The 25,867-nt window shown below is 43.1% G+C and overlaps 1 protein-coding gene across 3 annotated transcripts in view; it reads left to right on the plus strand.

Annotated features, from left to right (window-relative positions):
* GLI3 (GLI family zinc finger 3) overlaps positions 1–25,867 on the plus strand; it is a 487,507-nt gene that overhangs the window by 36,639 nt on the left and 425,001 nt on the right. For all 3 annotated transcript variants that reach the window (XM_089691206.1, XM_089691208.1, XM_089691207.1), the window contains exon 2: positions 9,202–9,364. In XM_089691206.1, the coding sequence (XP_089547332.1) occupies positions 9,241–9,364 (124 nt within the window). In that variant the 5' untranslated portion in view covers positions 9,202–9,240. The remainder of the gene's footprint in view (positions 1–9,201; positions 9,365–25,867) is intronic.

A 25,867-nucleotide genomic window follows, 5' to 3' on the forward strand; every position in this document is an offset into this window, starting at 1 on the left:
ATCTGTGCGCCACGTCTACCGCACCCTGACCAGCCATTGTTAACAGCATTTGTTCCAGGACGTGCAACAGAGGAATGACGTCGTTCATCCCATAGTCCTGCCGACTCACGAATAGCGTGGCCTCCTCAAAGGGCCTGAGCAAGCGGCAGGTGTCACGCATGAGCTGCCAATGGCTGACATCTAAGTTACACAGGGGAGTACCTTTATCCGCTTGTAACATCAGGAAATCGGTGATGGCCTTTCGCTGTTCGTAAAGGCGGTCTAACATGTGTAGGGTTGAATTCCACCTTGTTGCAACGTCGCAGATCAGGCGATGCTGTGGAATTCCGTTCTGCCGCTGCAGCTCAAGGAGGGTGTGCTTTGCGGTGTAGGAATGGCTGAAATGCATGCAAAGTTTACGTGACATTTTAAGGATGTCTTGCAGTGGGATGGTGGATTTTAGGAACCGCTTGACAACCAGATTGAACACGTGAGCCATGCATGGCGCATGGCACAACCTTCCTTGACGCAGAGCAGACACCATGTTCTTTCCGTTGTCGGTCAACATGGTTCCGATTTTCAGTTTGCGCGGAGACAGCCATCTGTCGATTTCTCTGTTCATTACACTCAGAAGTTCCTCCCCTGTGTGACTACGTTCGCCAAGGCATACCAGGTGCAGCACAGCGTGACACCGTTGCGCCCTGCACATGTGATATGCCGGTCGGGTAATGGGACTTGGCACGGGGGTGGCGGCTGAGGACACGGCGGAAGAAGAGGTGGTAGAGGCGGACATGTTTGCTGGACCAAGGACGTGCAAACGTGGAGGCAAAAGCGGCGTGACCTGTCCAAGTTGCTGGTGCGGCATGTACTGTCCCTGACCGTAGTTACAGCTCCACACGTCGGCGCTGCCGTGCACTTTGGCAGAGACCGACATGCTCAAAGACTGGCCCACCATCTCTTCTACATGTGAATGCAGGGCTGGCACTGCCTTTTTGGCGAAGAAATGCCGGCTTGGCACTCTCCACCGCGGCTCGGCACAAGCCATCATTTCTCGGAAAGGTGCTGAGTCCACCACTTGGAAAGGGAGGGACTGCAGCACCAGCAACTTGGACAGGAGGACGTTCAGCTTCTGCACCGTCGGGTGCGTGCTCACAAACTGTTGTCTCTTGGAAACGGATTCCAAGAAAGACTGCTGACGGAATCCGTGAAGAGGAGTAGCAGGAGAAGGAGCATCTGAACGAGCGGAAGATGCCAACGAGCGACAACTCCCCTCAGCAGAGGTGTTGGAGCCTTGACTGGCTGATAGAGGGCGATTGACGTCGGGTGACGGAGCAAGTAACGGAGCGGGTGATGGAGCGGGAGCTGGGGCAGGCAGAACCGCCGTATCTTTATCACGGTTTTCCCAGGCCACCGAATGGCGACGCTGCATATGCTGACGCAACGCTGTAGTCCCAACATTGGCCCCCTGGCCACGCTTGACTTTCTGGCCACATAGTCGACATACGGCTACGTTTACTTCCTCGGGCGGCGTGACGAAAAATTGCCACACCGCCGAGTAGGAAACTTTGCCCCCGCTACTCCTCACTGGCTGACTGCTACTTCCTCCGTTCACACCGGCACCACTACTGGCCGTGGTGGTAGGCTGCAGTGGAGCTGGTGCTCTACTCCGTGGCCGTTTGGCTCCACCTACACTGCTGCGACCCTGCTGCCTCCTGGGCAACCCACCGACTGTTTTGCTCGCTGGCAAGCTGGCACCCTCTTCTCCTGATGATGCGGAAGCAATAGCCTGATGACGACGAGGCTGCCAAGTGCGATCAGCCTCATCATCATCAATTAGGGTCTCCGCCTCACTACTAGCCCCCTCGGCTGCGTGTGGGTCAGGAGACAGACCTGTCTCTAGACTGGCTACCGAGCCACTCTCCTCGCCAGTACTTCTTCGCCTGGCTGCTGAAGAGGCGGATGTCTCCCCCCGTTCCTGACCGCCCTCTGTTAGCTCTTCCTCACTGTACAGTGGGGCTGAGCCCACAGCATGCGATACTTCGCTTGGTGAGGGAACACCAAAGGACAGGGGCAGGTAGAGGACACGTGATTTCAGTGGGCTTGCTCCCGGGCCATGCCAACTAACGGTTGTGTCTGACGTACCCACCGACCGTTGGCTGTAGGTGTCAGAGGTGACCTGGGAAGAGGAAGATGACCGAGTCAACCAATCGATGACGGCAGGGTTGTCGGTGGAGACACGACCGCTGGATGACACCGGGAGCACTGGCCTCTGGCTGCGACTAGTGCTGCCTCGACCTCTTCCTCTGCTGCCACGTCTGCTCGCTCCTGAAACATTGCCTCCTCTGCCACTCCTCTGCGTGTTGTCTGACATACTCTTTAATTCAATAAGCACCCCAAAAATAAAAACGGATTTAACTCTTTGAACGTACAATAGTGGTTGTGAAGCAGAAAGTCAGTTTATTTAGCACAATCGGTCAATTGCAGCTTGCCGTTGGCTGGAAACTGTACGTTTATGTCACTGGAATGCACTAATCACCCAAAAAATATTACCAACAGCCGGCGTGTAAATGGATCTAACTCTTTGAACGTACAATAGTGGTTGTGAAGCAGAAAGGCAGTTTATTGTACACAATCGGTCAATTGCAGCTTGCTGTTGGCTGGAAACTGTACGTTTATGTCACTGGAATGCACTAATCACCCAAAAAATATTACCGCCACCTGGTGTGTAAATGGATTTAACTCTTTGAACGTACAATAGTGGTTGTGAAGCAGAAAGTCAGTTTATTTAGCACAATCGGTCAATTGCAGCTTGCCGTTGGCTGGAAACTGTACGTTTATGTCACTGGAATGCACTAATCACCCAAAAAATATTACCAACAGCCGGCGTGTAAATGGATCTAACTCTTTGAACGTACAATAGTGGTTGTGAAGCAGAAAGGCAGTTTATTGTACACAATCGGTCAATTGCAGCTTGCTGTTGGCTGGAAACTGTACGTTTATGTCACTGGAATGCACTAATCACCCAAAAAATATTACCGCCACCCGGTGTGTAAATGGATTTAACTCTTTGAACGTACAATAGTGGTTGTGAAGCAGAAAGTCAGTTTATTTAGCACAATCGGTCAATTGCAGCTTGCCGTTGGCTGGAAACTGTACGTTTCTGTCACTGGAATGCACTAATCACCCAAAAAATATTACCGCCAGCCGGCGTGTAAATGGATTTAACTCTTTGAACGTACAATAGTGGTTGTGAAGCAGAAAGTCAGTTTATTGTACACAATCGGCAAACTGCAGCACCAACTGTGCACGACAGCCACCAAAAAAAAAAATGGTGTATGTCACTTTAAATTTTCGATTCTTTGATAGCTGTGGCCCTAAGTAACGATTCTGTGTCCCTGAGTAACGATTCTGTGTCCCTGAGTAACAATTCTGTGTCCCTGACTAACGATTCTGTGGCCCTAAAGTCTCTGTGGCCCTAACTCTGTCCCTCAATACACAGAGGTCTGTCTCTCTTGAATGACCGGAGGCTAATGGAGAATTCTAAGATGGCCGCGATTTATAGCTCCACCATTACACAGTGCTGGCTGGCTGGCTGCTGATTGGCTAATGCGATCACATGTCATGATTCATGACTCATGAATGCATTATAGGTCAGCGCGCCTTGTCTGCGCGCCTTCCCAGAGATCCCCGCCCCATCTTCTCTGTCCATTTTCTCCTGTCGCCACACATGTCGCCGCCATTTTTGGGAAAATTCGATTCGTGCATCCGAAGTTTGCTAATCTTCGGATTCGTCGCGAATAGAATTTTTCCAAATCTTCGGAACGAATTCCACTCGTCATGTTCGATTCGCTCATCTCTACTGTTTTACCATGTTGAGTGATATAAAAAATCCCTGCTGGCAAGAAGTAAAATCAATAATTGAACTACTAATACTATACAGAAATTATAGCCAATGTAAGTAAAACAGGTGAAATAATTAGAAGGTTCCTTTCAACTGTGATTAACACAATTGTGCAAGAGCCTGAAAGTCTGGATGCCTGTGATAATAGACCCCAAAAAAGACCTTCAGTAACACTTCTGTAGAGGAAATATAGTGATCTGCAGTTTCATAGGTTCAAATATAAGGCCCACAAATTAATATACACCGCATACCACAAGCCAGCTGCGAAATTTGAATTCTAGAGTAAAAATTAAAGCCATTTAAGCATTCTTAGTGAGTCCATTTATAAGTGATATATCAGTTCAGAGTCCTGTAGTGTGATTTTCCTCTAGTAGGTTGTCTCTTCCCTTCTAAACAGGGTTATTACACAGACTAAGCAATGTCTTGAGCTGGATATTGTTGTTTGTGTGTTCTATGTAATAAAGAATCTATCAAGAAAGACTAATGCAGGCCATAGACGTGGGGAAAATCGGCCGTTTTTATTTTTTAAAAATCGTAAATCGGTCGTTCAGACGGCCGACGTTGCCACTAATTAAAAAAAAAGTCGGTGGGTTTTAGTCCCGTCTACGGCCGTCAATTAATATAATAGCGATGTCCCTGCATAGAGACCCGCTATTATATTTACAGAAGAAATAGATTCTGCAGAAGAAGAAGAGAAACAACATTGTATCTATTTGTAGTTGAATAGAAACATCTGTATCCGAAATGCGTACAAATAGATACAATGTTGCAACTTTTTTTCTTCTCCGTCTTCTTCTGCAAAATCTATTTCATCTTCTCCTCTTTTCTTCTATTCTTCTTCTTGATATTCTATTTCTTCTTCTCCTGCAAAATCTATTTCTTCTTTTTCTACATAGTCAATTTATTGTCAAATCGGCCAGAAGAACGGCCGATTTGACCGTAAATTACCACGAAAATCAGCCGATCTAACAAATCGGCCCAGGATTTTCCAGCTTGGACGATTTTCAAAATCTCTTAAAATTAAGAAAAACGGCTGACATTTTTCTCCACTAACGGTACAAATATTGTCCGATTTTTTTCTTAGGCCGATAATTCGGCAAGAAAATCGGAAATCTATGGCTGCCCTAACACCATCATTTGACCTTGAACTGATGAGACTTGGGAATTATGGTGGGGATACGTCACTTTTGACATATGCAAGAAGCTATGTTGCAAATCAACTTAACCAATAACCACTTTATAACTATTAAGGCAAAAATGTAGAGGAACTATTGCCAACCTTATTTTTTCCGTTTTTTTTCCATTAAATGTTATAATGCACCAGTCCACCTCATTCCTTTTTTGGCAATCTGAATGCCTTGCTTGTAAAGCAAAAAAGGAATCCCTAAAGCTGGGCTAAACCCATTGATTTAACTGATTACCGAATCAGTTATACACACACCATGCTTTGGATGATAACTGTTACAGCTGCTAATGTATAGGCAAGTTTACTGCCACTTTAAACACACATTGCAGGCTCTGGCTATAGGCGGCTTGCTAAGGGAGCAGGCATAGAAAAGGAGGAACGAACAGTGCAGGCAGGGAACCCCAAAAGTGGAGAATTGGGGCCTCATTGCTAAATACTATTGCACAGAGCAGGTAAATAAAATATGTTTGTTATTCTAGAAAAAAACAAGCTTTTACAAACACTTTTAAAACAATATGTTTTTATCTGAATTGTAACGCTTACAAAAGCATGGGCAAAAAAATATTAATTTGTTCAGCAGACTCAAACTTTGATCCATTTCTTTAACCTCCCTGGCGGTATTCCTGAGTGTAGCTCGGGGTAAAATTTCAATACCAAGAGCGGTAACCCCGAGCTACACTCGGGCTTACCATGCGGCGTTGCTCAGGGGGTCCCTGCAGCACTTACCTTGTCCTTCGCTCCCACGATGTGTCCCCTGCAGTGTCCCCGGCCATCTCCTCCGGCCGATGCCGGCATCCGGCTTCCGTGTTCTGGTCCCTGTGACGTCGGGACGTACGGGCGCCGGAACCGGCGGGAAATTTGAAATTTTTAAAAAATGTAATTTTTGCTGTCATTGCTGTTTCAATGCATTTCACATATATTTTGTCCCGAGTGCTTTGTCCGGCGCCCTGCCTGCATTTTGATTGTTCTTTCTGCCTGGAAACTGAGAAAAATCCATAGTGACCAAAAAGCGTCCCTTTACGTCAAAAGCGGTTTTAGAACAGCGATAGTAAATCAGAACCACTTGCAGAATTGAGTGATAATGATTCGTGGGGGAAATTCATCATCAGACACTGAAAACGATTTTGCGACTTTGCTCAGCGATGTGCGAATTTGCCTCTGTATTTCTAATTTCAGTGTTTTTGGTTTGATTATTTTATTGAATTAAATTTATTATTATTATATTATTATTTTTTATGATTATTTATTAAATTATAATTTATGATTTCGTGTTTCAAGTTTTATCATACCCGGAATGTTTACTAGACTCTTGTTCGGACAGATTTCAGTGAGTTATTCCTAAAAATTACAGCCTACAATAAAAAACTACATATTTCCATGCAAAAAAATGGTACCGCTTTCAGCATAAAAAATCGGAAAGAATCATACCGCCAGGGAGGTTAATCATGAAATTGAGGCCTTGTCTTGGTGTTGTTCAGACACTCAAATATGGAGAACTAAAACTTTTTTGTTGAAAATGAAAGGACGGGTGTAAATGAAACATGTTACTCGGTGTGCCATAACAGATTGGCGCCACTCCAAGACTGTACTTTCAGTCCCACAGATTTACATTCTGTATTCGGGTGCTGGCAGAGATGGATTCCAAAATATAATACGCTCTGCAGGTACTGCCGCAAATGTATTCAACTCCAATGTAAGGTAAATAAAGACAGGCTGCAGCTCAGATCCCAGCCCATCGGTTGCGCCTCTCTGATGTGTTTCACCCACAATGGACTTAATTGTAGAGGTCTATGATTGGGCCCAATGTGGGTGAAACGTCAGAGGGGAGCGACCGATGGGATCTGAGCTGAAGCTTGTCTTTCTTTTACCTTACAATGGAATTGAATACAGTGTATGGCGGTACCTGTGTGGCATATTATGTTTCTCAGTGTGATTGCAGCCAAAATATCGGTACATTTAATAACTATGTAACTATACCAAAAAAGCCAAATTTTAGATAAGTAGCTAAACTTTAGCTTTAACCTATGTACCTTTATTAACCCCTTCACGCAGGCCGCACGCAAATGTGCAGCCTCCCAGCATCTGGTCCTAGATGCCGAGCGGCCGCACATTTGCGTTCATGTAACAAAAAACATATGTGCTGAGAATGCACGCCCTGCGCGCTCCCAGCACACATGTGAGGTACTCACGGAAAGTTCCTGGTCCACTCTTTCGATCAGGACCTTTCCCGATCATGTGACCGGCCACATGACACTAAGCCACGCCCTGTCCCACCCACCTCCCGGCGCAGGAACTCCTCTCCACGCCGGGACGATCCGGCGTGAAGGGGTTAAATGTTCATGGTATCAGAAGTGAATGACCAAACACGATTTCTTCTGCGCTCTAGGACCCAGGCGGGGGGCAAATAGATGGAACCAGAACTGGAAAAAAGCGACCACCAGTGCATCAAAGGCTGTGCAGCTCCAAACAAGGCTGAGGAAGCCCGACCAACACTACAAAATGAAACAAAAACGAGAAGCTCACAGGGACTTCAAAGATAAGGAGCCAGCGCGAGTCCCATCGTGGGGGTAGACACTCAGTTCACTGACGCATTTCGAAGGCCAAACCTTCTTCCTCAGAGCTCCTTATCTTTGAAGTCCCTGTGAGGACTTACATGCCTGATTTTATTCGCTGTTTGTGAGCACCTTTCTTATTAATAAATTTTTGTGTACTGAGGTAATGCGCAAGGTTTGTGCGCTTCTCGTTTTTGTTTCGTTTTGTAGTATCAGAAGTGAATGAACTGTTTGATGTGTCTGTAGTTCAAAACCATGTTTTCACTTTACTTACACTAAGCCATGCCTCGTCCAACCCACCTCCCGGCGCAGGAACTCCTCTTCACGCCGGGACGATCCGGCGTGAAGGGGTTAAATGTTCATGGTATCAGAAGTGAATGAACTGTTTGATGTGTTTGTAGTTCAAAACCATGTTTTCACTTTACTTACACTAAGCCACGCCCCGTCCAACCCACCTCCCGGCGCAGGAACTCCTCTTCACACCAGGACGATCCAGCGTGAAGGGGTTAAATGTTCATGGTATGAGAAGTGAATGAACTGTTTGATGTGTTTGTAGTTCAAAACCATGTTTTCACTTTGCTTACACTAAGCCACGCCCCGTCCAACCCACCTCCCGACACAGGAACTCCTCTTCACACCAGGACGATCCAGCGTGAAGGGGTTAAATGTTCATGGTATGAGAAGTGAATGAACTGTTTGATGTGTTTGTAGTTCAAAACCATGTTTTCACTTTACTTACACTAAGCCACGCCCCGTCCAACCCACCTCCCGGTGCAGGAACTCCTCTTCACGCCAGGACGATCCGGCGTGAAGGGGTTAAATGTTCATGGTATGAGAAGTGAATGAACTGTTTGATGTGTTTGTAGTTCAAAACCATGTTTTCACTTTACTTACATCCAGAGAGCAGTTTTTTTACTTATGTTACAGATTACAAAGGTTTCTTTTGATTTTTTTTAAATCAATACGTATGTTTAGAAATGTTAAAATGTTTATTTTGTTTTGGCTGAATCACTGTTTTTTTGTCCTATAGACAATAGAATGTGGTGTATGCCCTGTAATATACCTTAGCTCATTTAATATATTCAGAAAATCAAGCACATGTACACGTGTAAACTTTCCTTTTCCTGGATCCTTGACCATTCTGCTCATTCGGTGATGTAAAAAGTTATATCAATGAAATAAATCAGTTCCAATAAATGTTTAGATGAGCTTTCTGGAGGCCCCCAATCATCTCCAGGGAAGTGTTAGATGCAAACACATCCAGAGCAATATTGGAGGTTCTTTGTTCAAGGACACAACTGCAAACAGCATCCCTTTCCACCTCTCTGTTTAACTGCTACTCCTTGATAAGTTCGGGACAGTTGCTAATTTGTTCCTGAAAGATCCTCAGAATGGACATAACATAACCACTGATTAGTATTTTTGTCATGAAGAGCATGTTTTCTTTGAATATCAATTGTTAATGTAAGGTGTCACTGTTTTTTGAAAACTGAAACATGTTTTGCATACCAGAGTGCGCTGGAGAAACAGACTGTGATGTGTTTCTGCATTTTTAATTGGATCTACTTTTATGTTTTGTGCAGTTCTTCGTACAGGGAGGTTGTGAGTAATGAGAAGTCAACATGGAAGCACAGTCCCACAGCACTACTATGAGTGAAAAGAAAAAAGTCGAGAATTCTCTAGTGAAAGGCCATACTCGGACCGATGTGAGTGAGAAGGCAGTTGCCTCCAGCACAACTTCCAATGGTGAGTTTAAAGCATTAAATATGGATTTCAACATTCTCAATTCATGTCATGTTTTTCCTCTGCTTTATTACGTATTTAATTTAAGGAAATTCCCCTTTAATCTCATAGTATAATACTGCCCTTATTTATTGCTACTTGAAGAGATGCTTCACTGACTTCGTACCACAACTAGGCTTTGCAATCTCAAATTTCATCTGTAGTACAGCTTCAGGAGAAAATGTATAATTATGTATAATTATGTATAGATGAATAGACAAAAGGTGCCCATAGACATTAGATAATCATCATTTTATCCTGTCAGTTTCAGCAGAATTATTTGATGACAGAGATGTCTTTAGGTACCTTTAGACCTGTGGAGATATCAACAAGGGATGGATCACAATGGAAAAGGTGTATCAGCTGAATTTTCACAGCCCATAGCTGTTGCTCCCCTAAGATAAGGCTGCCTTCAGGGCTGCGGCATTGGAAACAGACATGTACATTCAGGCAATATGAGTGCGAAGATCTATGTTACTCCTAGGCAGATGTATCATCATGTTGCCGTTTCATATATCCAGTCACTGACTGACTTCTATGGGAGCTCATTGTTTTGAACATTATTATTATTATACAGTATTTATATAGCGCCAGAAAGTTTCCTCAGCGCCAGGGTGGATTTGATTTAAATCAAACTGATTTAAATCACGATTTAAATCACTAGTCAGTAAGGCTGGATGTAAATCCTAGTTTTCTACATAAAGACTAATTCTTGCTGGTATAACTTTAATATGCAAGTAGATGAAGATTTTTAGAATAACAACTTTTCATATTAGTTTTTTTTCTCCCCAGTTTAATAGGTTAATCATTCATATTTGGACAACTTTTCTGTTGTACTTAGGAAGGAGAAAAATAATCATTACCTAAACAAAATATATATATTTTAAGAAACTTAGACTGTCAGCCTCTTCCTCCTCGCACATTGGTGTCCGTTTATGAACCAGCGGTAATAGATCGCTGCTCAGTTCTCCGGCATTCTCGGAGAACACATTTCTCCTGTGAATGCAGTTTATGAAGCAGTTCTCCGAACGAAGGGAGAACGGTCTACAAACGCTGGAGAACGGTCTCCAAACTCTGGAAAACGGCTGATTTGACTATAATCTCACGAGATTACAGTAAAAGATCAGTTTACTAAGCAGAGGTAAATTATCTCTGCTTAGTTTGAGGTCCCTCCGATTCTCCAGCTCTGGGCTGGAGAATCTGGAGGGAGAACACAGATCTCCAATGAAGGGCTGACATGATCTCCTGAGTGTCATAAACTGTGAATGACCAGAGAATAGCTGAGATCCGTTGAATCGCAGCTATTCTCTGTGTCATAAACGGACACCTAAGTTTCACTTTCTTCTTGTGCAGATCTATTCCACTCCAAACAATCAGAAAAATATTGTTTCTATTCTATTCACTGAACTTCTTGAAACTTAGCAGTGAAGGGGTTGATTCTGTATTCATAGGTGTGTAGAAGTTAGGATGAAGGTCTTTTTCTTAGCTCTGTTCATGTTATAACATTTTTGCTGTGAAGAAGAGGCATGTGATCTCCGCTGAGTCCAGTTTTGAGAACTGCAAAAGTAAACCAATCATCTGTGATAATATCTTGTAGGCAGAGAAACTGCCCAATAATCTTACAGAAACCTCTGGAGAGCGACATTGTGAATGGATTCATGGAATTTATTTACCAAAAAAATGAAACATATACAGCCTTATTCTACATTATTAAAAAACTAATCTTTATTTCATGATGGAATAACCTTTGGATGGTAATATATTTTCCTCAAAAAGCATTTTATTTAAAAAAATCCGATTTAAATAAAAAAAATACGATTTAAATCAAACAAATCCAATTTTTTTGATTTTTTTAAAAAAAAAACATTGATTTTTATCCACCCTGCTCAGCGCTGTACATTATAGTGGGGGACAGTACATGAGACAATACAGTAACAAAACACGAGGGGTTCGAGGGCCCTGATCCTTGGAGCTTACAATCTAGGAGGGAGGGGATGGTGGTACAGGAGGAAGTGGCTGTGGGGGATGGAGTGGTGGGAGGAGTGGAGGACATTGCTTGCTATGATGAGTTTGAATGTTGCTCAGGTGGGCGATCCTTATATTATACTTCACGGAGAAATGGGAAACATTGGGGGTTATTTACTAAAACTGGACAGTGCAAAATCTGGTGCAACTCTGCATAGAAACCAATCATCTTTTGGGTTTTATTGCCAAAGCTTAATTTTACAATTCAGAAGCTAATTGGCTACCATTCACAGCTGCACCAGATTCTGAGTGTTCCAGTTTTAGTAAATCTAGCCCATTGTGTTCACTTTAAGATGAAACTGAAAACATGTTCTTAACCTGTATGTTACTGTGCATATCCATACCTTGCTAATTTATAAAATGTAGTAACTCGGCCTAGTCTAAGGCACAGTTTTTAATGCAAAATTAAAGTCATTTATCCCCACATCATAAAAAGACTATCAATAAATGTTGCATTATATGCTGTATATGCTCACTCAGTATGGGATTTGTTTGCTGTATTCTGCAAAACAATTAGTTGATCCTGCTGTTTTCTATCTCCCCCTTCTGTCCATGTCCCCAATGCAGTTTAAGATTTCTATGCTGAGCATTTCCTCACTATCACATCTGAGCACACATGTGGGCGTATACACACACTGGAAGCCCACTCCCTCCCTCCTCCTCCATGCCCAATAACCAGCTAAACACAAAGGGGATGGGATATTACCTCCTGATTGATGGAGACTTCACCTTCCTTTTATTCTAAGACACAGAATGGAGGGGTCTGCCTGTGACTTTCAGAAATCCGCCCACACCATGTTATTGCCAAAACATAATAAATATTTGATTTCAAACATATATTTGTATGACGATTTAAAACAGTTTATTGATAGTCAATATTTATTTTTACTCTGTATCCCAAAGGCTGTTTTTTTATTCTGACATGTGACCAGCAGCAGAGGACTAGAAGCTCCTCCTGCCATTGCTTCTCTGCAGAAAGGCCGGGAAAGAGCTGGGTCATGTGACATATGTATATAGATCAGTGGTTATCAACCTTCCTAATGCCGCGACCCTTTAATACAGTTCCTCATGTTGTGGTGACCCCCAACCATAAAATTATTTACCCAGTAATTATAATTCATGAAGTGTTGTTTTATCTCCAATACTGCTGCTTTCAACACAGTAGCTGCTTTCTACACAGTAGCTGCTTTCAACACAGTAGCTGCTTTCAACACAGTAGCTGCTTTCTACACAGTAGCTGCTTTCTACACAGTAGCTGCTTTCAACACAGTAGCTGCTTTCTACACAGCAGCTGCTCTTTACACATCGGAAATATGTGTTTTCCCGATGGTCTTAGGCGACCCCTGTGAAAGGGTCATTTGACCCCCAAAGGGGACGCGACCCACAGGTTGAGAACCACTGATGTAGATTAAATAAAAGGTACTTGGATGTTTTTGTTTTTTTTCATAAAATAATTACTGTGCCATTATCCACATACAGAAAGAGAATGGATACTGTAAATGAAACTGTGTGTATAGTATCACTCTTACACTACACTCTGATCTTGGCTTGATAGCTCCTTAGATATCGACAGTCATTCCCTTTACAACATATGCAATTTGTATATGCAGTGGTAGTCACAATGGGCACCACAGTGGCTAAATGGTTACCTGGCAGTACTAGGGTCGTTGGTTTGAATCCCAACCATGGCACCACCTGCCTGGAGATTGCATTTTCTCCCTGTGCCTGCGTGGGTTTCCTACAGGTACTCTGGTTTCCTCCAACACTCCAAAGACATGCTGGTAGGTTAATTGGATCCTGTCTAAATTGGCCCTAGTATGTGTATGTATGAGTGTAAGTTAGGGATCTTAGATTGTTCTCCCATTGAGGGTTAGAGACTGATGTGAATGTACAGAATATATGTAAAGCGCTGCGTAAAGTGACGGCGCTATATAAGTACCTGAAATAAATAAATAATAGTGCTCAGACATGATCATCCTGAGAATGGATCTGGTATATTCACTAACACATGATTGTTGCAATTAGTGAACTTTGGGATATTACTGAAATGTCATAATTTCTAAAACACTGCGGTCTATACAGTCACGCCAGGAGGCTTGAACTATGTTTTGCTGGTTACCATTTGCTGCTCTTCTTAGGCACTGGTGATGTAGCCCTGATCTCTCAGCTTCCCCTGGGAAAGGCTGCATCACCAGTGCCTTCTACGGAGATCCCTTTGTGATCCCAGGGAAAATGGGCTTTTTTTTAATTGTTACCGTCTATATATTGTCATGGCTTCAGAAACATGAGGCTAGCCTAATGCCATTACAAACAATTACAGAGAGTCAGATCTTGTACGTGTTGTAATTGTAATTGCACACAAGAGCTGATGCTGATGTCATCAATGGGCCAGCATTGAAAAAAAGGAATTAACCTCCTTAGCGGTATTCCCGAGTGTAGTTCGGGGTAAAATTTGAGTACCAAAAGCGGTAACTCCGAGCTACACTCGGGCTTACCATGCGGCGTTGCTCAGGGGGTCCCTGCAGCACTTACCTTGTCCTTCGCTCCCACGATGTGTCCCCTGCAGCGTCCCCGGCCATCTCCTCCGGCCGATGCCGGCATCCGGCTTCCGTGTTCCGGTCCCTGTGACGTCGGGACGTACGGGCGCCGGAACCGGCGGCAAATTTGAAATTTTTAAAAAATGTCATTTTTTTATTACATAGTAAAACATTGCTGTATCAAACCATTTCACATACATTTTGTCCCGAGTGCTTTGTCCTGTCCCCTGTCTGCATTTTTACTGTTCTTTCTGCCTGGAAACTTAGAAAAGTCCATGGCGTCCAAAAAGCGTCCCTTTAGGTCAAAATCTGTTTTAGACCGGCTAGAGAGCAGCGATAGTAAATCAGAACCACTTGCAGAATTGAGTGATAATGATTCGTGGGGGAAATTCCTCATCAGACACTGAAAACGATTTTGCGACTTTGCTCAGCGATGTGCGACTTTGCCTCTGTATTTCAAATTTCAGTGTTTTTGGTGATTATATTATTGAATTAAATTTATTATTATTATAATATTATTTTTTATGATTATTTATTAAATTATAATTTATGATTTCGTGTTTCAAGTTTTATCCTCCCCGGGATGTTTACTAGACTCTTGTTCGGACAGATTTCAGTGAGTTATTCCTAAAAATTACAGCCTACAATAAAAAACTACATATTTCCATGCAAAAAAATGTACCACTTTCAGCACCAAAAAGTGGAAATAATCATACCGCCAGGGAGGTTAAAAGCTGGCCAGCATTGATGTCAACTATTCAAGATAGCGCAGGAGTCGAGAAGGAAAAGAGGAGCATTAGCATGTGAGCTCATACAGAACAAGGAGTCAAGAATTGAAATTTAGGCCTTGTTCACATTGACGTACCTAAATGTACCGCCATGCGAGGGCTGTCATTGCCCACACGGGATGCACAGGTGTTTTGCGCATCCACGTGCAGGCAGTCCCATTTATTTCAATTGGGATTCATTGTGGGTGCAGGTGTGTGTCTCTGAAAACAGACAGTGAGTTCAGGAACACGTACCTGTACCCACACAGATTCTAAACTGGGAGCAGCAGCTGTATCTGTGCAGCCACTGCGTCCCAAAAGACATGAAGGGGGCTGCTTGCATGCGGATGCACTGAACACTGAACTGTATTCTATGGGCGAACACGGACCTCACATGGGTATCTGCTTAAGTATGCCGGTGTGAACAAGGCCTTCCATTTCCTTACTTGCTGGCAGTTTCATAGGAGTTTTATAGGAGGGGGAAGGTTCACTTTACATTTTTTTGTGTGAGTATATGAATTTTAATACAAATGCTACATTTAGCAATTTGTCATAAAATTTATTTTGAAAATTCACCCCCATCCAAATTCATAATGTGTGCTCCTATTTGAACACGCCGCTGTCTTGGAGAATAACTTTTTATGTTTGCAGTTTTTAAACCTGGCGGTAATTTCAGTTACGGTAACTTTTTACCTAAACCTGTTGACTCAACACACATTCAATTATGAACCTCAACTTAACCACTTGCCGTCCGCCTGCTGTTTATAAACGGCCGGGCGGTGGCACTCCAGGGGCGGGTTGCCGTTCAAAAAAAAAGCACCCGCCATTTCTAGCTGTGCGCTCTCCCTGGGAGCGCGCAGCACCGCGATCCGGTGCCCGCTGTGTCCTTCGGACACAGTGAAACACCGATCGTCGGACGGGACCTCTGTGCGAGGTCCCGATCATGTGATCACTCATTGGCCAATCAGTGATCACATGCAAAGTAGTAAGCAAGATGTCACTTGTGACATCATTGCTTACTACGTGTGAAATCTGTGAATGATCACAGAGGTCACATGGTACAAGGCTATTCACAACAGCCTTGTACCATGTGACAAGCTGTGACCAATCACAGCTCACTCGGTACTTCTCAATGACTGCAGGAATGCAGACAGAGAGAAAGAGAAATGATTGCTTTTACATCCTATGTGGGTGTAAAAGCAATCAGTGTAAAAAAAAAAAAAAAATCTTCATCACCTCTCAAAAGTAGTACAGTGTCACCATGGTGACACTGTACTGCTAGGGTGACAGTATGTAAAAAAAAAAACTAATAATAAAATAAATAATAATTTAAAAAAAATAAAAATGTAAAAAAAAAATTAAAAAATTATAATTTTTGTTATAAACTAATTTTGCTTATTTTTTTGTTTTACTAAAAAGATAATGGAATCAATTTTGGCCAAGATTTATGATGAAATATTATTTATTTGCAAAATTTTATAAAAAAAACACTTTTTTTTCAAAATTTTTGGACATTTTCATTTACATAGCAAAAAAAATAAAAATCCCAGCGGTGAATAAATACCACCAAAATAAAGCTTTATCTGTCTCAAAAAAATGGGAAAAAATTCATATGGGTACAGTGTTGTATGACTGCGCAATTGTCATTCAAAGTGCGATAGCGCTGAAAGCTGAAAATTTGCGTGGACAGGAAGGGGGTGAAAGTGTCCGGACTGGAAGGGGGGGAAAGTGTCCGAACTGGAAGGGGGGGAAAGTGTCCGGACTGGAAGGGGGGGAAAGTGTCCGGACTGGAAGGGGGGGAAAGTGTCCGGACTGGAAGGGGGGAAAGTGTCCAGACTGGAAGGGGGGGAAAGTGTCCGGACTGGAAGGGGGGGAAAGTGTCCGGACTGGAAGGGGGTAAAAGTGTCCGGACTGGAAGGGGGGGAAAGTGTCCGGACTGGAAGGGGGGAAAGTGTCCGGACTGGAAGGGGGGGAAAGTGTCCGGACTGGAAGGGGGGGAAAGTGTCCAGACTGGAAGGGGGGGAAAGTGTCCGGACTGGAAGGGGGGAAAGTGTCCAGACTGGAAGGGGTTGAAAGTGTCCGGACTGGAAGGGGGGGAAAGTGTCCGGACTGGAAGGGGGGGAAAGTGTCCGGACTGGAAGGGGGGGAAAGTGTCCGGACTGGAAGGGGGGAAAGTGTCCAGACTGGAAGGGGGGGAAAGTGTCCGGACTGGAAGGGGGGGAAAGTGTCCGGACTGGAAGGGGGGGAAAGTGTCCGGACTAGAAGGGGGGGAAAGTGTCCGGACTAGAAGGGGGGGAAAGTGTCTGGACAGGAAGGGGGTAAAAGTGTCCGGACAGGAAGTGGTTAATGTGTGATCCTCTACAGATCCGATAGGTCTACATGGATACTGTATATCTGGCCAGATTTCAAATCCCCAATTCTCCTTGATTTACTGAATACCAGTGCTGGCTAAAATGAGTTATGGTTTTGGGTATTTTGCTGCAGGAAAACAAATATATTGGCACCACTACCACATTTGTTACCAATTTGCGCAGAATGTGATGCAGAAGTTTGGATTTTGACCTCAGTTTTACTGTATGTAGGTTTGTCTTTTCATGTTTATATGTTTTCCATGCAAGGTACAGTCCACACAAAATGTTTATTATGCAATGAAACGCATACATAGCAAAGCTGCTTATTCATGATATTTCCCCCCCTGGTGCTGCCATAGTGCACCAGAACACTCCATTCTCTTTGCCAGTAATCTGGGAACCTCTTTTGCTTACCAGTTTTTGTGCTGTAGGATAGCTGTTCCCAGACACACCCATTACAGGCTCCTTGCTGTCTCTCTCAGGCTCCATTCACACTTGAGCGAACTTTGCAACTTTGATGCAACTTTAAATGGCCGTGACTTGGATGCGACTTTGGCGGTTGGTTTTGATTTTGGCGTTGACTGTTGCACAACTATCCCATTGATGACAGTAAGATGTGACGTTCATGCGACTTTTGAGAGTTTCATTGCAGTATATGGCACTCAAGTCGCACGAACATTGCATCAAAGTAGTGCAATAACCTTTTTAAAGTTGTTATGATTTCAAGGCGCACAGATTTGAACGGTTTCTATTAAAAAACGTGGGTTTCAACTTTTCATGTGTCCAAAATCGCATGGCAAGTTAGACTTATACATATACGGATAATCTAATACCCATTTTCTGCAAAACAAACTAACCAAATATGCACACATGTAACAGCTAAATGTGCTGCATGAAGCTGCTATCCATGTAAATAGCACAATTTCTGCACATGAATGCAAGGTTGTGCGCTGACCGTGTAAATGATACTCTATACTTCAGCTCAGAGTGGCTAAAAAATGTTTTTTTACAAACAAACATCATCCCCCGGACGAAGCTACGATATCCCTGTAGCGCAACGCGTTGGGGAGGGGCAGTGACGTCATCGCGCATTCTATCTACGATACGGCGAGTACTGAAGGTGTGTGGACACACACCCTTCGTTCTGATTCAGCTGCGGGCTGTAGGATCTTATACAAATACAAAGCGCAAATGTATCATTTTAAATGTGAGTGCAATATGGAAGCACATTAAAAGCTGTTTTACCCCTGGGATAAGACACTATATCTTTTATCTGTTTTTGGATGAGACACACGAGGAATATAAAGGCAGAGGACTAAGGAGTGGATCAAAGGAGGGAGTATCCCTCACAGTCCTGTAATCACACAGGTTTTCAGCATCACTGCAAAGACCATATCTTCACACTAAAGGAGAGTATATCTATCTAGGCTGGATATTTATTTTTTGCACATTGGGACATTATTGCTGTTTTTTCTTATTGGACTTTTATTATTTAATTTTCATTTTTATTATTTAATTTTAATTTTTATTATTTAATTTATTTAATTATCATTTTTATTATTTAATTTTTATTTTTATTATATATTTTTTATTATTTAATTTATTTAATTTTTATTTTTTAAATTTACTGATTTTTCATTCACTTCATTATATTATTGTATTTTTATATGATGAATTTCTTTGAGGTTCACCAATGGAAGATTTGCACATTGTTATAGGGATTGCACATATAGTGACCTGCGAATATGTTACGAATTTATTTTTCACAAATTTAATTTTATTCATCTAATGAGTCACGGTATATCAACTATCACTTATATATATTTTTATTTATTTACAAGCACTTTGCACTTTTGGTTCAAACTAGAGCGCGGTAATTATTTAAATGATTTGTTTAAAAAATGTTTTTGTTTTTTTTTTCTTAAAACTTGTCTCAGTATTCATAGAGCAGGCTTGCTGACATACAAACTGCCACTAGAGGGACAATCTCCAAATCTGTATGTGATATACTAGCACAGAGATATTACAGCAAGCAGATCAACTGTAAAAGTCATATTTAAATTTACACGCAGATAAAACACATGTGCTAACTGAACATACGTCATAGCTTCCCTGCAGTAATGTTACACTCTTACATTTTTGTTGACAAAAAGTAAACAGGGCAGATCTTTTAATTTCTTTCCATATATCCTGATTGATAATGAGAGATAAAAGGTCAATACGAGCGATATCTGAGAAGTGGGGGATGGCTGCTAGGACACCAAAAAGGCAACCAAATCAAACCTTCCAAAATGTCATATAGATATAGGTGCAGCGCTAAGTAAAAGACATAAAAATAATATACATTAAAACCATAAAATGATTAGTGGATGGTATAGCCGTATAAAGTGCAGTAACTCACGTCACCAATGGTGACTAATGGATAAAATGTCCCAAAATATAAAGCCCATGTGAGGATCTGATGTGATCCTTAAAATAGGTGCGTAGAGGACTTGATCCGAGGTGACAGATGATAAGAGGTGAAATAAATAGATTGCGCACTCACCAGAAGTGCATAAATAATATGCCTTTGAGATATGCCTGTCTCACCAGGTATAAATCAGGTCATCCTCACAAGACCTCCTTCTCTCTAGTTCCCTGGTCTCCTCCTCCCATGCCCGCCTCCAGGACTTCTCCAGGGTGTCACCCATCCTCTGGAACTCCCTGCCCCAACCCATCAGATTATCACCTACTCTCCTCTCCTTTAGGCGCACCCTGAAAACCCATCATTCAGGGAAGCCTACCCCACCCCCTGCTAACTTGCCGACCTCCTCCACTCTTCCTACCACTCCATCCCCCACAGCTATCTCCTCCTGTGCCACCATCCCCTCCCTCCTAGATTGTAAGCTCCAAGGAGTAGGGCCCTCAATCCCCTCATGTTTTGCATTGTATTGGTATTGTTCTGTCACATGTTCTGTCCCCCACTGTAATGTACAGCGCTGAGCGAAATATTGGCGCTTTATAAATACTGTATAATAATATATATAATAATAATAATCTGCCTCCTCGTAATGGTCAGGATCCTGTACACCTTCAGGTCACGTCTAGAATAGGGTGCTCAGACACGGATCATCTTCCAGGGTTCCCTATGGTGCAGGTTCTGCGGATGAAGGCTCTCAGTAAAGAGAGCCCAATAGGGGACACCACATAGTGTGATACCGTAGGCTAGTTTATTAACAAAACAGGTGTGGACAGGTACAATCAATAGAAAATTGATTTCAAATAGAAAATCAATCACTTTGCATGTGATCTCTGATTGGCCAATCAGCGATCACATGATCGGGACCTCGTACAGAGGTCCCGTCCGACGATCGGTGTTTCACTGTGTCTGGAGGACACAGCGGGCACCGGATCGCAGTGCTGCGCGCTCCCAGGGAGCGCACACAGCTAGAAATGGTGGCACGGCCGATGACAGATCTGAGTACCGGCCCCCGTTGCCGGTACCATGTGACCTGCTGTGACCAATCACAGCAGGTCACATGACAGTTGTATACAATGGATGGCTTCATTCATGCCATCCATTGTATACTAGTGCCTAGCTGTGAATGGTCACAGCAGGTCACATGCACATGTCATGTGATTAGCTGTGGCCAAATCACAGCTAAGCACAAAAAAAAAACAAAAAACTGAAAGAATCGATGTCATTCAGGTAAATGCTTGCTTATAGCAAAGTAATTCTTTGCTATAAGCAAATTGTGTAAAAAAAAAAAAAATACTGATCACTTCCCTAAAGTAGTACAATGTTACTATGGTAACATTGTACTACTTTGGTCATAGTAAAATATGAAAAAAAAATCTTAAAAAAAATAAAAAAAAATTTAATAACAAATTAAAAATAATAAAAAGATAAAAAAAAAATATATATATATATATATATATATTTTTTTTTTCATACTGTCACCAGTCAGTGTCCCTGATCACCGCCATGCCAGTTATATGATGACGCTGTACTGCACTGGTGACAGTATGTAAAAAAAAATAGTGAAAATAATTTTTTTCATTTTTTTCATTTTCCGAAAAATTATGACAAAAAAATAAAACTTCAAAAAACTTGCCATTCCTCTTATGAAGTACGTCCAACTGTCTACTCTGCAAAAAGGGGTCATTTGGGGGATATCTGTCCTGTCCTGACATTTGGGGGATATCTGTACTGTTCTGACATTTGGGGGATATCTGTACTGTCCTGACATTTGGGGGATATCTGTACTGTCCTGACATTTGGGGGATATCTGTACTGTCCTGACATTTGGGGGATATCTGTCCTGTCCTGACATTTGGGGGATATCTGTACTGTCCTGACATTTGGGGGATATCTGTCCTGTCCTGACATTTGGGGGATATCTGTACTGTTCTGACATTTGGGGGATATCTGTACCGTCCTGACATTTGGGGGATATCTGTACTGTTCTGACATTTGGGGGATATCTGTACTGTCCTGACATTTGGGGGATATCTGTACTGTCCTGACATTTGGGGGATATCTGTACTGTCCTGACATTTGGGGGATATCTGTACTGTTCTGACATTTGGGGGATATCTGTACCGTCCTGACATTTGGGGGATATCTGTACTGTCCTGACATTTGGGGGATATCTGTACTGTCCTGACATTTGGGGGATATCTGTACTGTTCTGACATTTGGGGGATATCTGTACTGTCCTGACATTTGGGGGATATCTGTACTGTCCTGACATTTGGGGGATATCTGTACCGTCCTGACATTTGGGGGATATCTGTACTGTCCTGACATTTGGGGGATATCTGTACTGTTCTGACATTTGGGGGATATCTGTACCGTCCTGACATTTGGGGGATATCTGTACTGTCCTGACATTTGGGGGATATCTGTACTGTCCTGACATTTGGGGGATATCTGTACCGTCCTGACATTTGGGGGATATCTGTACTGTTCTGACATTCTTGGACCTCAAGAAATTAGATCGGCCGTCAGTACTTCAGGATTGATCAATATTCAGATCTATACCATAGTTTGTGAACTCTATAACTTTCCTATAAACTAAAAAATACATCCTAATTTGGGTTATTTTCACCAAAGACATGTAGCAGAATACATCTCGGCCTAAATTTATGAAGAAAAATTATTTATTTGCAAACTTTTATAACAGAAACAAAGAAAAATGTGTTTTTTTTTTCAAAGTTTTTGGTCTTTTTTTGTTAATTTAGCAAAAAATAAAAACCCCGGCAGTGATTAAATACCACCAAAAGAAAGCTCTAGTTGTGTGAAGAAAATGATAAAATATTAGTTTGGGTACAATGTTGTATGACCGCGCAATTGTCATTCAAAGTGTGAGAGCGCTGAAACGTGAAAAATGGCCTGGGCAGGAAGGGGGAAAATTGCCCGGTATTGAATTGGTTAAAGGGGAAGGATCCCTTTTGGTCTGCTAATTATACCACTGAATGCATTTTTGTTATAGTAAGTGCAATAAATAAATAAAAATAATAAAAAAAAAATTACTTGTTAATGCTGCCAAAACTTTTGTCAGCTGATAACTCCCTGTCTCTGCTGACTGTTATTAAGTGTTGTTGCATGGCGACCACTTCCTGTTCTCTCACATATATATTCTTATTATTATAGCCAAATTTACCCCCCTAACTCCTCCCACAGTTTTTACACCACATAGACAGTAATATACGGAAACGTGCGGATTGTTCCCGATTGGTGCGCTATTACTTTGTGGAACGTTTCGCCGAATGGTTCATGAAATATCAGCGTTTTTGTGGTGAAATTGGTCCCATAGGAATGAATGGCGGAATGTACTAGAGTGTGAGCTGAACACAAGAACACTTCACACAATTTCCCCAGAAATTGTAGCTTTTCTAGTTAGTTATATTGTTTCCAGCTGTCTCTGAGGACAACAAAACCACTCCCCTCTATGTTATGCAGCAGTTGAGAGGTACAGGTATGTGTAGTCCTTTCTTGAGGAGATATGCTTTCACCCTGTAACAGGGGCGGACTGACCATTTGAAAACTCAGGCACTGCCCGAGGGCCCGGGGTTAGTAGGGGGCCCCATGAAATGCCCCTGGTACCTTTTTATAGGTTTTTTTGGGTGTGCTTTGAGTGTGGGAAAGGACACAGGGCCCCATAATTCCCTTTTGCCCCATGAGTTTTCAGTCCGCCCCTGCCCTGTAATATGATGGGTGGCCTCACAAGCCTGAGATGATCAGGAAGTAAGAGGGACCAAACACATACTTTATATGTAAGATTTACATGTAATTTACGTTGCCTGCATCTCTGATACTACTAAATGTTTTGGTTTGTTGTTTTTACCAACTTCCCGTCCGCCCCATAGCAATAATACTGCTACAAGGCGGCACGGGTGCACAAAATCACGTATATATTCGTGGCCTCGGCTGTCAATCGGCCCGGTGATCGAGGAGCATCACCAACAGAGGGAGAGAACTGTAAGTAAACAATAGTTATCTCCCGTCAGCTTCTGCACACTGCTACGCATGGCTTTGTATAGCAGAGCCATGCAAAGCTGTGTGCTTACAGTGAAGCATACAGAGAGCACGCAGTAAAACAGCGCACAGCACACAGTTAACCCTTTGATCGCCCCACATGTTAGCCCCTTCCTGCCCAGTGTCATTAGTACAGTGTTAGTGCTTTTTATTAGCACTGATCACTGTATTGGTGTCACTGGGGATGTCAGTGACACCAAGCCAGTTTCCCCCCTAGTGTCAGAATGCCCGCCGCAGTCTCGCTATAAGTCGCTGATCGCCGCCATTACTAGTAAAAATACAAAATAAAAAAAAAATCTCAGTATCTATACCGCCATTTGTAAACGCTATAATTTTCACATAAACCAATTCATTTACACGCATTGGGATTTTTTTTTTAGCAAAGACACGGAGCGGAAAACATTTTGGCCTGAATTTTTGACGACGTTAAATTGTTTACATTATTTTACTGGACATGTTTAACCACTTGCCGACCGCGCATAGCCGAATGACGGCTTCACCGCGGCCGGCCAGTTCTGAGTGGACGTCATATGACGTCCTCCCAGAACGCGCTCTCCTGCGCGCCCCAGGGGGCGCGCACCCGGCGATCTCCGTGATCGCTGTGTCCTACGGACACAGCTGATCACGAGATGTGGTGAAAGGCCGATCCCACCGGCCTTTTACCACGTGATCAGCGGTGTCCAATGACACGCTGATCACAGGAAAATGCAAGTGCCGGTTCTCGGCTGCACTTTCCTCACGCTGTCAGATCGTGAGGAAAGTACTGCCGAGAACAGCAGTTGTCAGAGCGGGGATCGGCACCGATCATCAGGGCAGCAGTGACCCCCGCAAGTTCCGATCAGCTGTGCGCCCACTAGCCCCGCCCACCCATTCCCAGCGGTGCCCCCACCTGTGCCCAGCAGTGCCCCCACCTGTGCCCAGCAGTGCCCCCACCTGTGCCACTCTGCAGTGCCACCTACCTGTGCCCAGCAGTGCCACCTACATGTGCCCAGCAGTGCCACCCACCTGTGCCCACCCACCTGTGCCCACCTGTGCCCACCAGTGCCACCCACCAGTGCTGTCCACCAGTGCCACCCACCAGTGCCACCCACCAGTGCTGCCAGTCAGTGCCACCAGTCAGTGCCCAGGGGTTGTGCCAGTCAGTGCCGCCAGTCAGTGCCCAGAAGTGATGCCAGTCAGTGCCGTCTATCAGTACCCATCATCAGTGTCACCTATCAGTGCCGCCTATCAGTGCTGCATATCAGTGCCGCCTATCCGTGACCCCTAATTAGTGCTGTCTATCAGTGCCGCCTATCCGTGCCACCTCATTAGTACTGCCTATCAGTGCCCTTTAGTGCTGCCTATCAGTGCCCATCAGTGCTGCCTATCAGTGCCCATCAGTGCCGCCTCATCAACGCAAATCAGTGAAGGAGAAAAAATACCTGTTTGAAAAATTTTATAAAAGAAACAAATAAACTTTTTTTTTTTTTTCAAATTTTTTGCACTTTTTTTAATTTATAGCGCAAAAAGTAAAGTGCCCAGTGGCGATTAAATACCACCAAAAGAAAGCTCTATTTGTGAGAAAAAAATGATCAAAATTTCATATGGGTACAATGTTGCATGACCGCGCAATTGTCAATCAAAGTGCGGCAGCGCTGAAAGCTGAAAAGTGGCCTGGTAAGGAAGGGGGTATAAGTGCCTGGTAGGCAAGTGGTTAAAGGCAAAAAGTAAAAATAAACAATTCTCAAAATTTTCAGGCTTTTTCAGCGCAAAAAATAAAAACCGCACAGGCGATCAAATACCACCCAAAGAAAGCTCAATTTGTGGCAAAAAAAGGACCCAAATTTAATTTGGGTGCAGCGTTGCACGACTGCGCAATTGTCAGTTAAAATAACGCAGCGCCAAAACGTGAAAATGGCCTGGTCAGGAGGGGGGGGGGGGGGAAATCCTCTGGAGGGCAAGTGCTTAATTCAAGTGCCCCCGATTATTCATTTTTACCTCATATGACCTTATAAAATTGCAACAGGTTACCTTACCTGCGTATTTGTTTACATGAAATACTACAAATAACTATAATCGCTAAAAAAAAAAAACCGTTTGTGAACACTGCTGCCTTTTTGTGCGGACTGAATACATTTTTATTCCTGTGCATTAGAGGCAGCAGCTCATTAAAAATAATTTCATTAGCAGGTGTGCAAAATAAGTGGTCCATCTTTTTTCCGCTCTGGAATCTGTATTTAATTAAAAAATCGTTTATTGTACTACAGAGACTTTCAGAAGAAGAACAC

The sequence above is a fragment of the Staurois parvus genome, unplaced genomic scaffold (genome assembly GCF_062004578.1).
Source record: "Staurois parvus isolate SC_StPar_1 unplaced genomic scaffold, SC_StPar_1.0 ptg000554l, whole genome shotgun sequence".
NCBI classification, from domain to species: Eukaryota; Metazoa; Chordata; class Amphibia; order Anura; family Ranidae; genus Staurois; species Staurois parvus.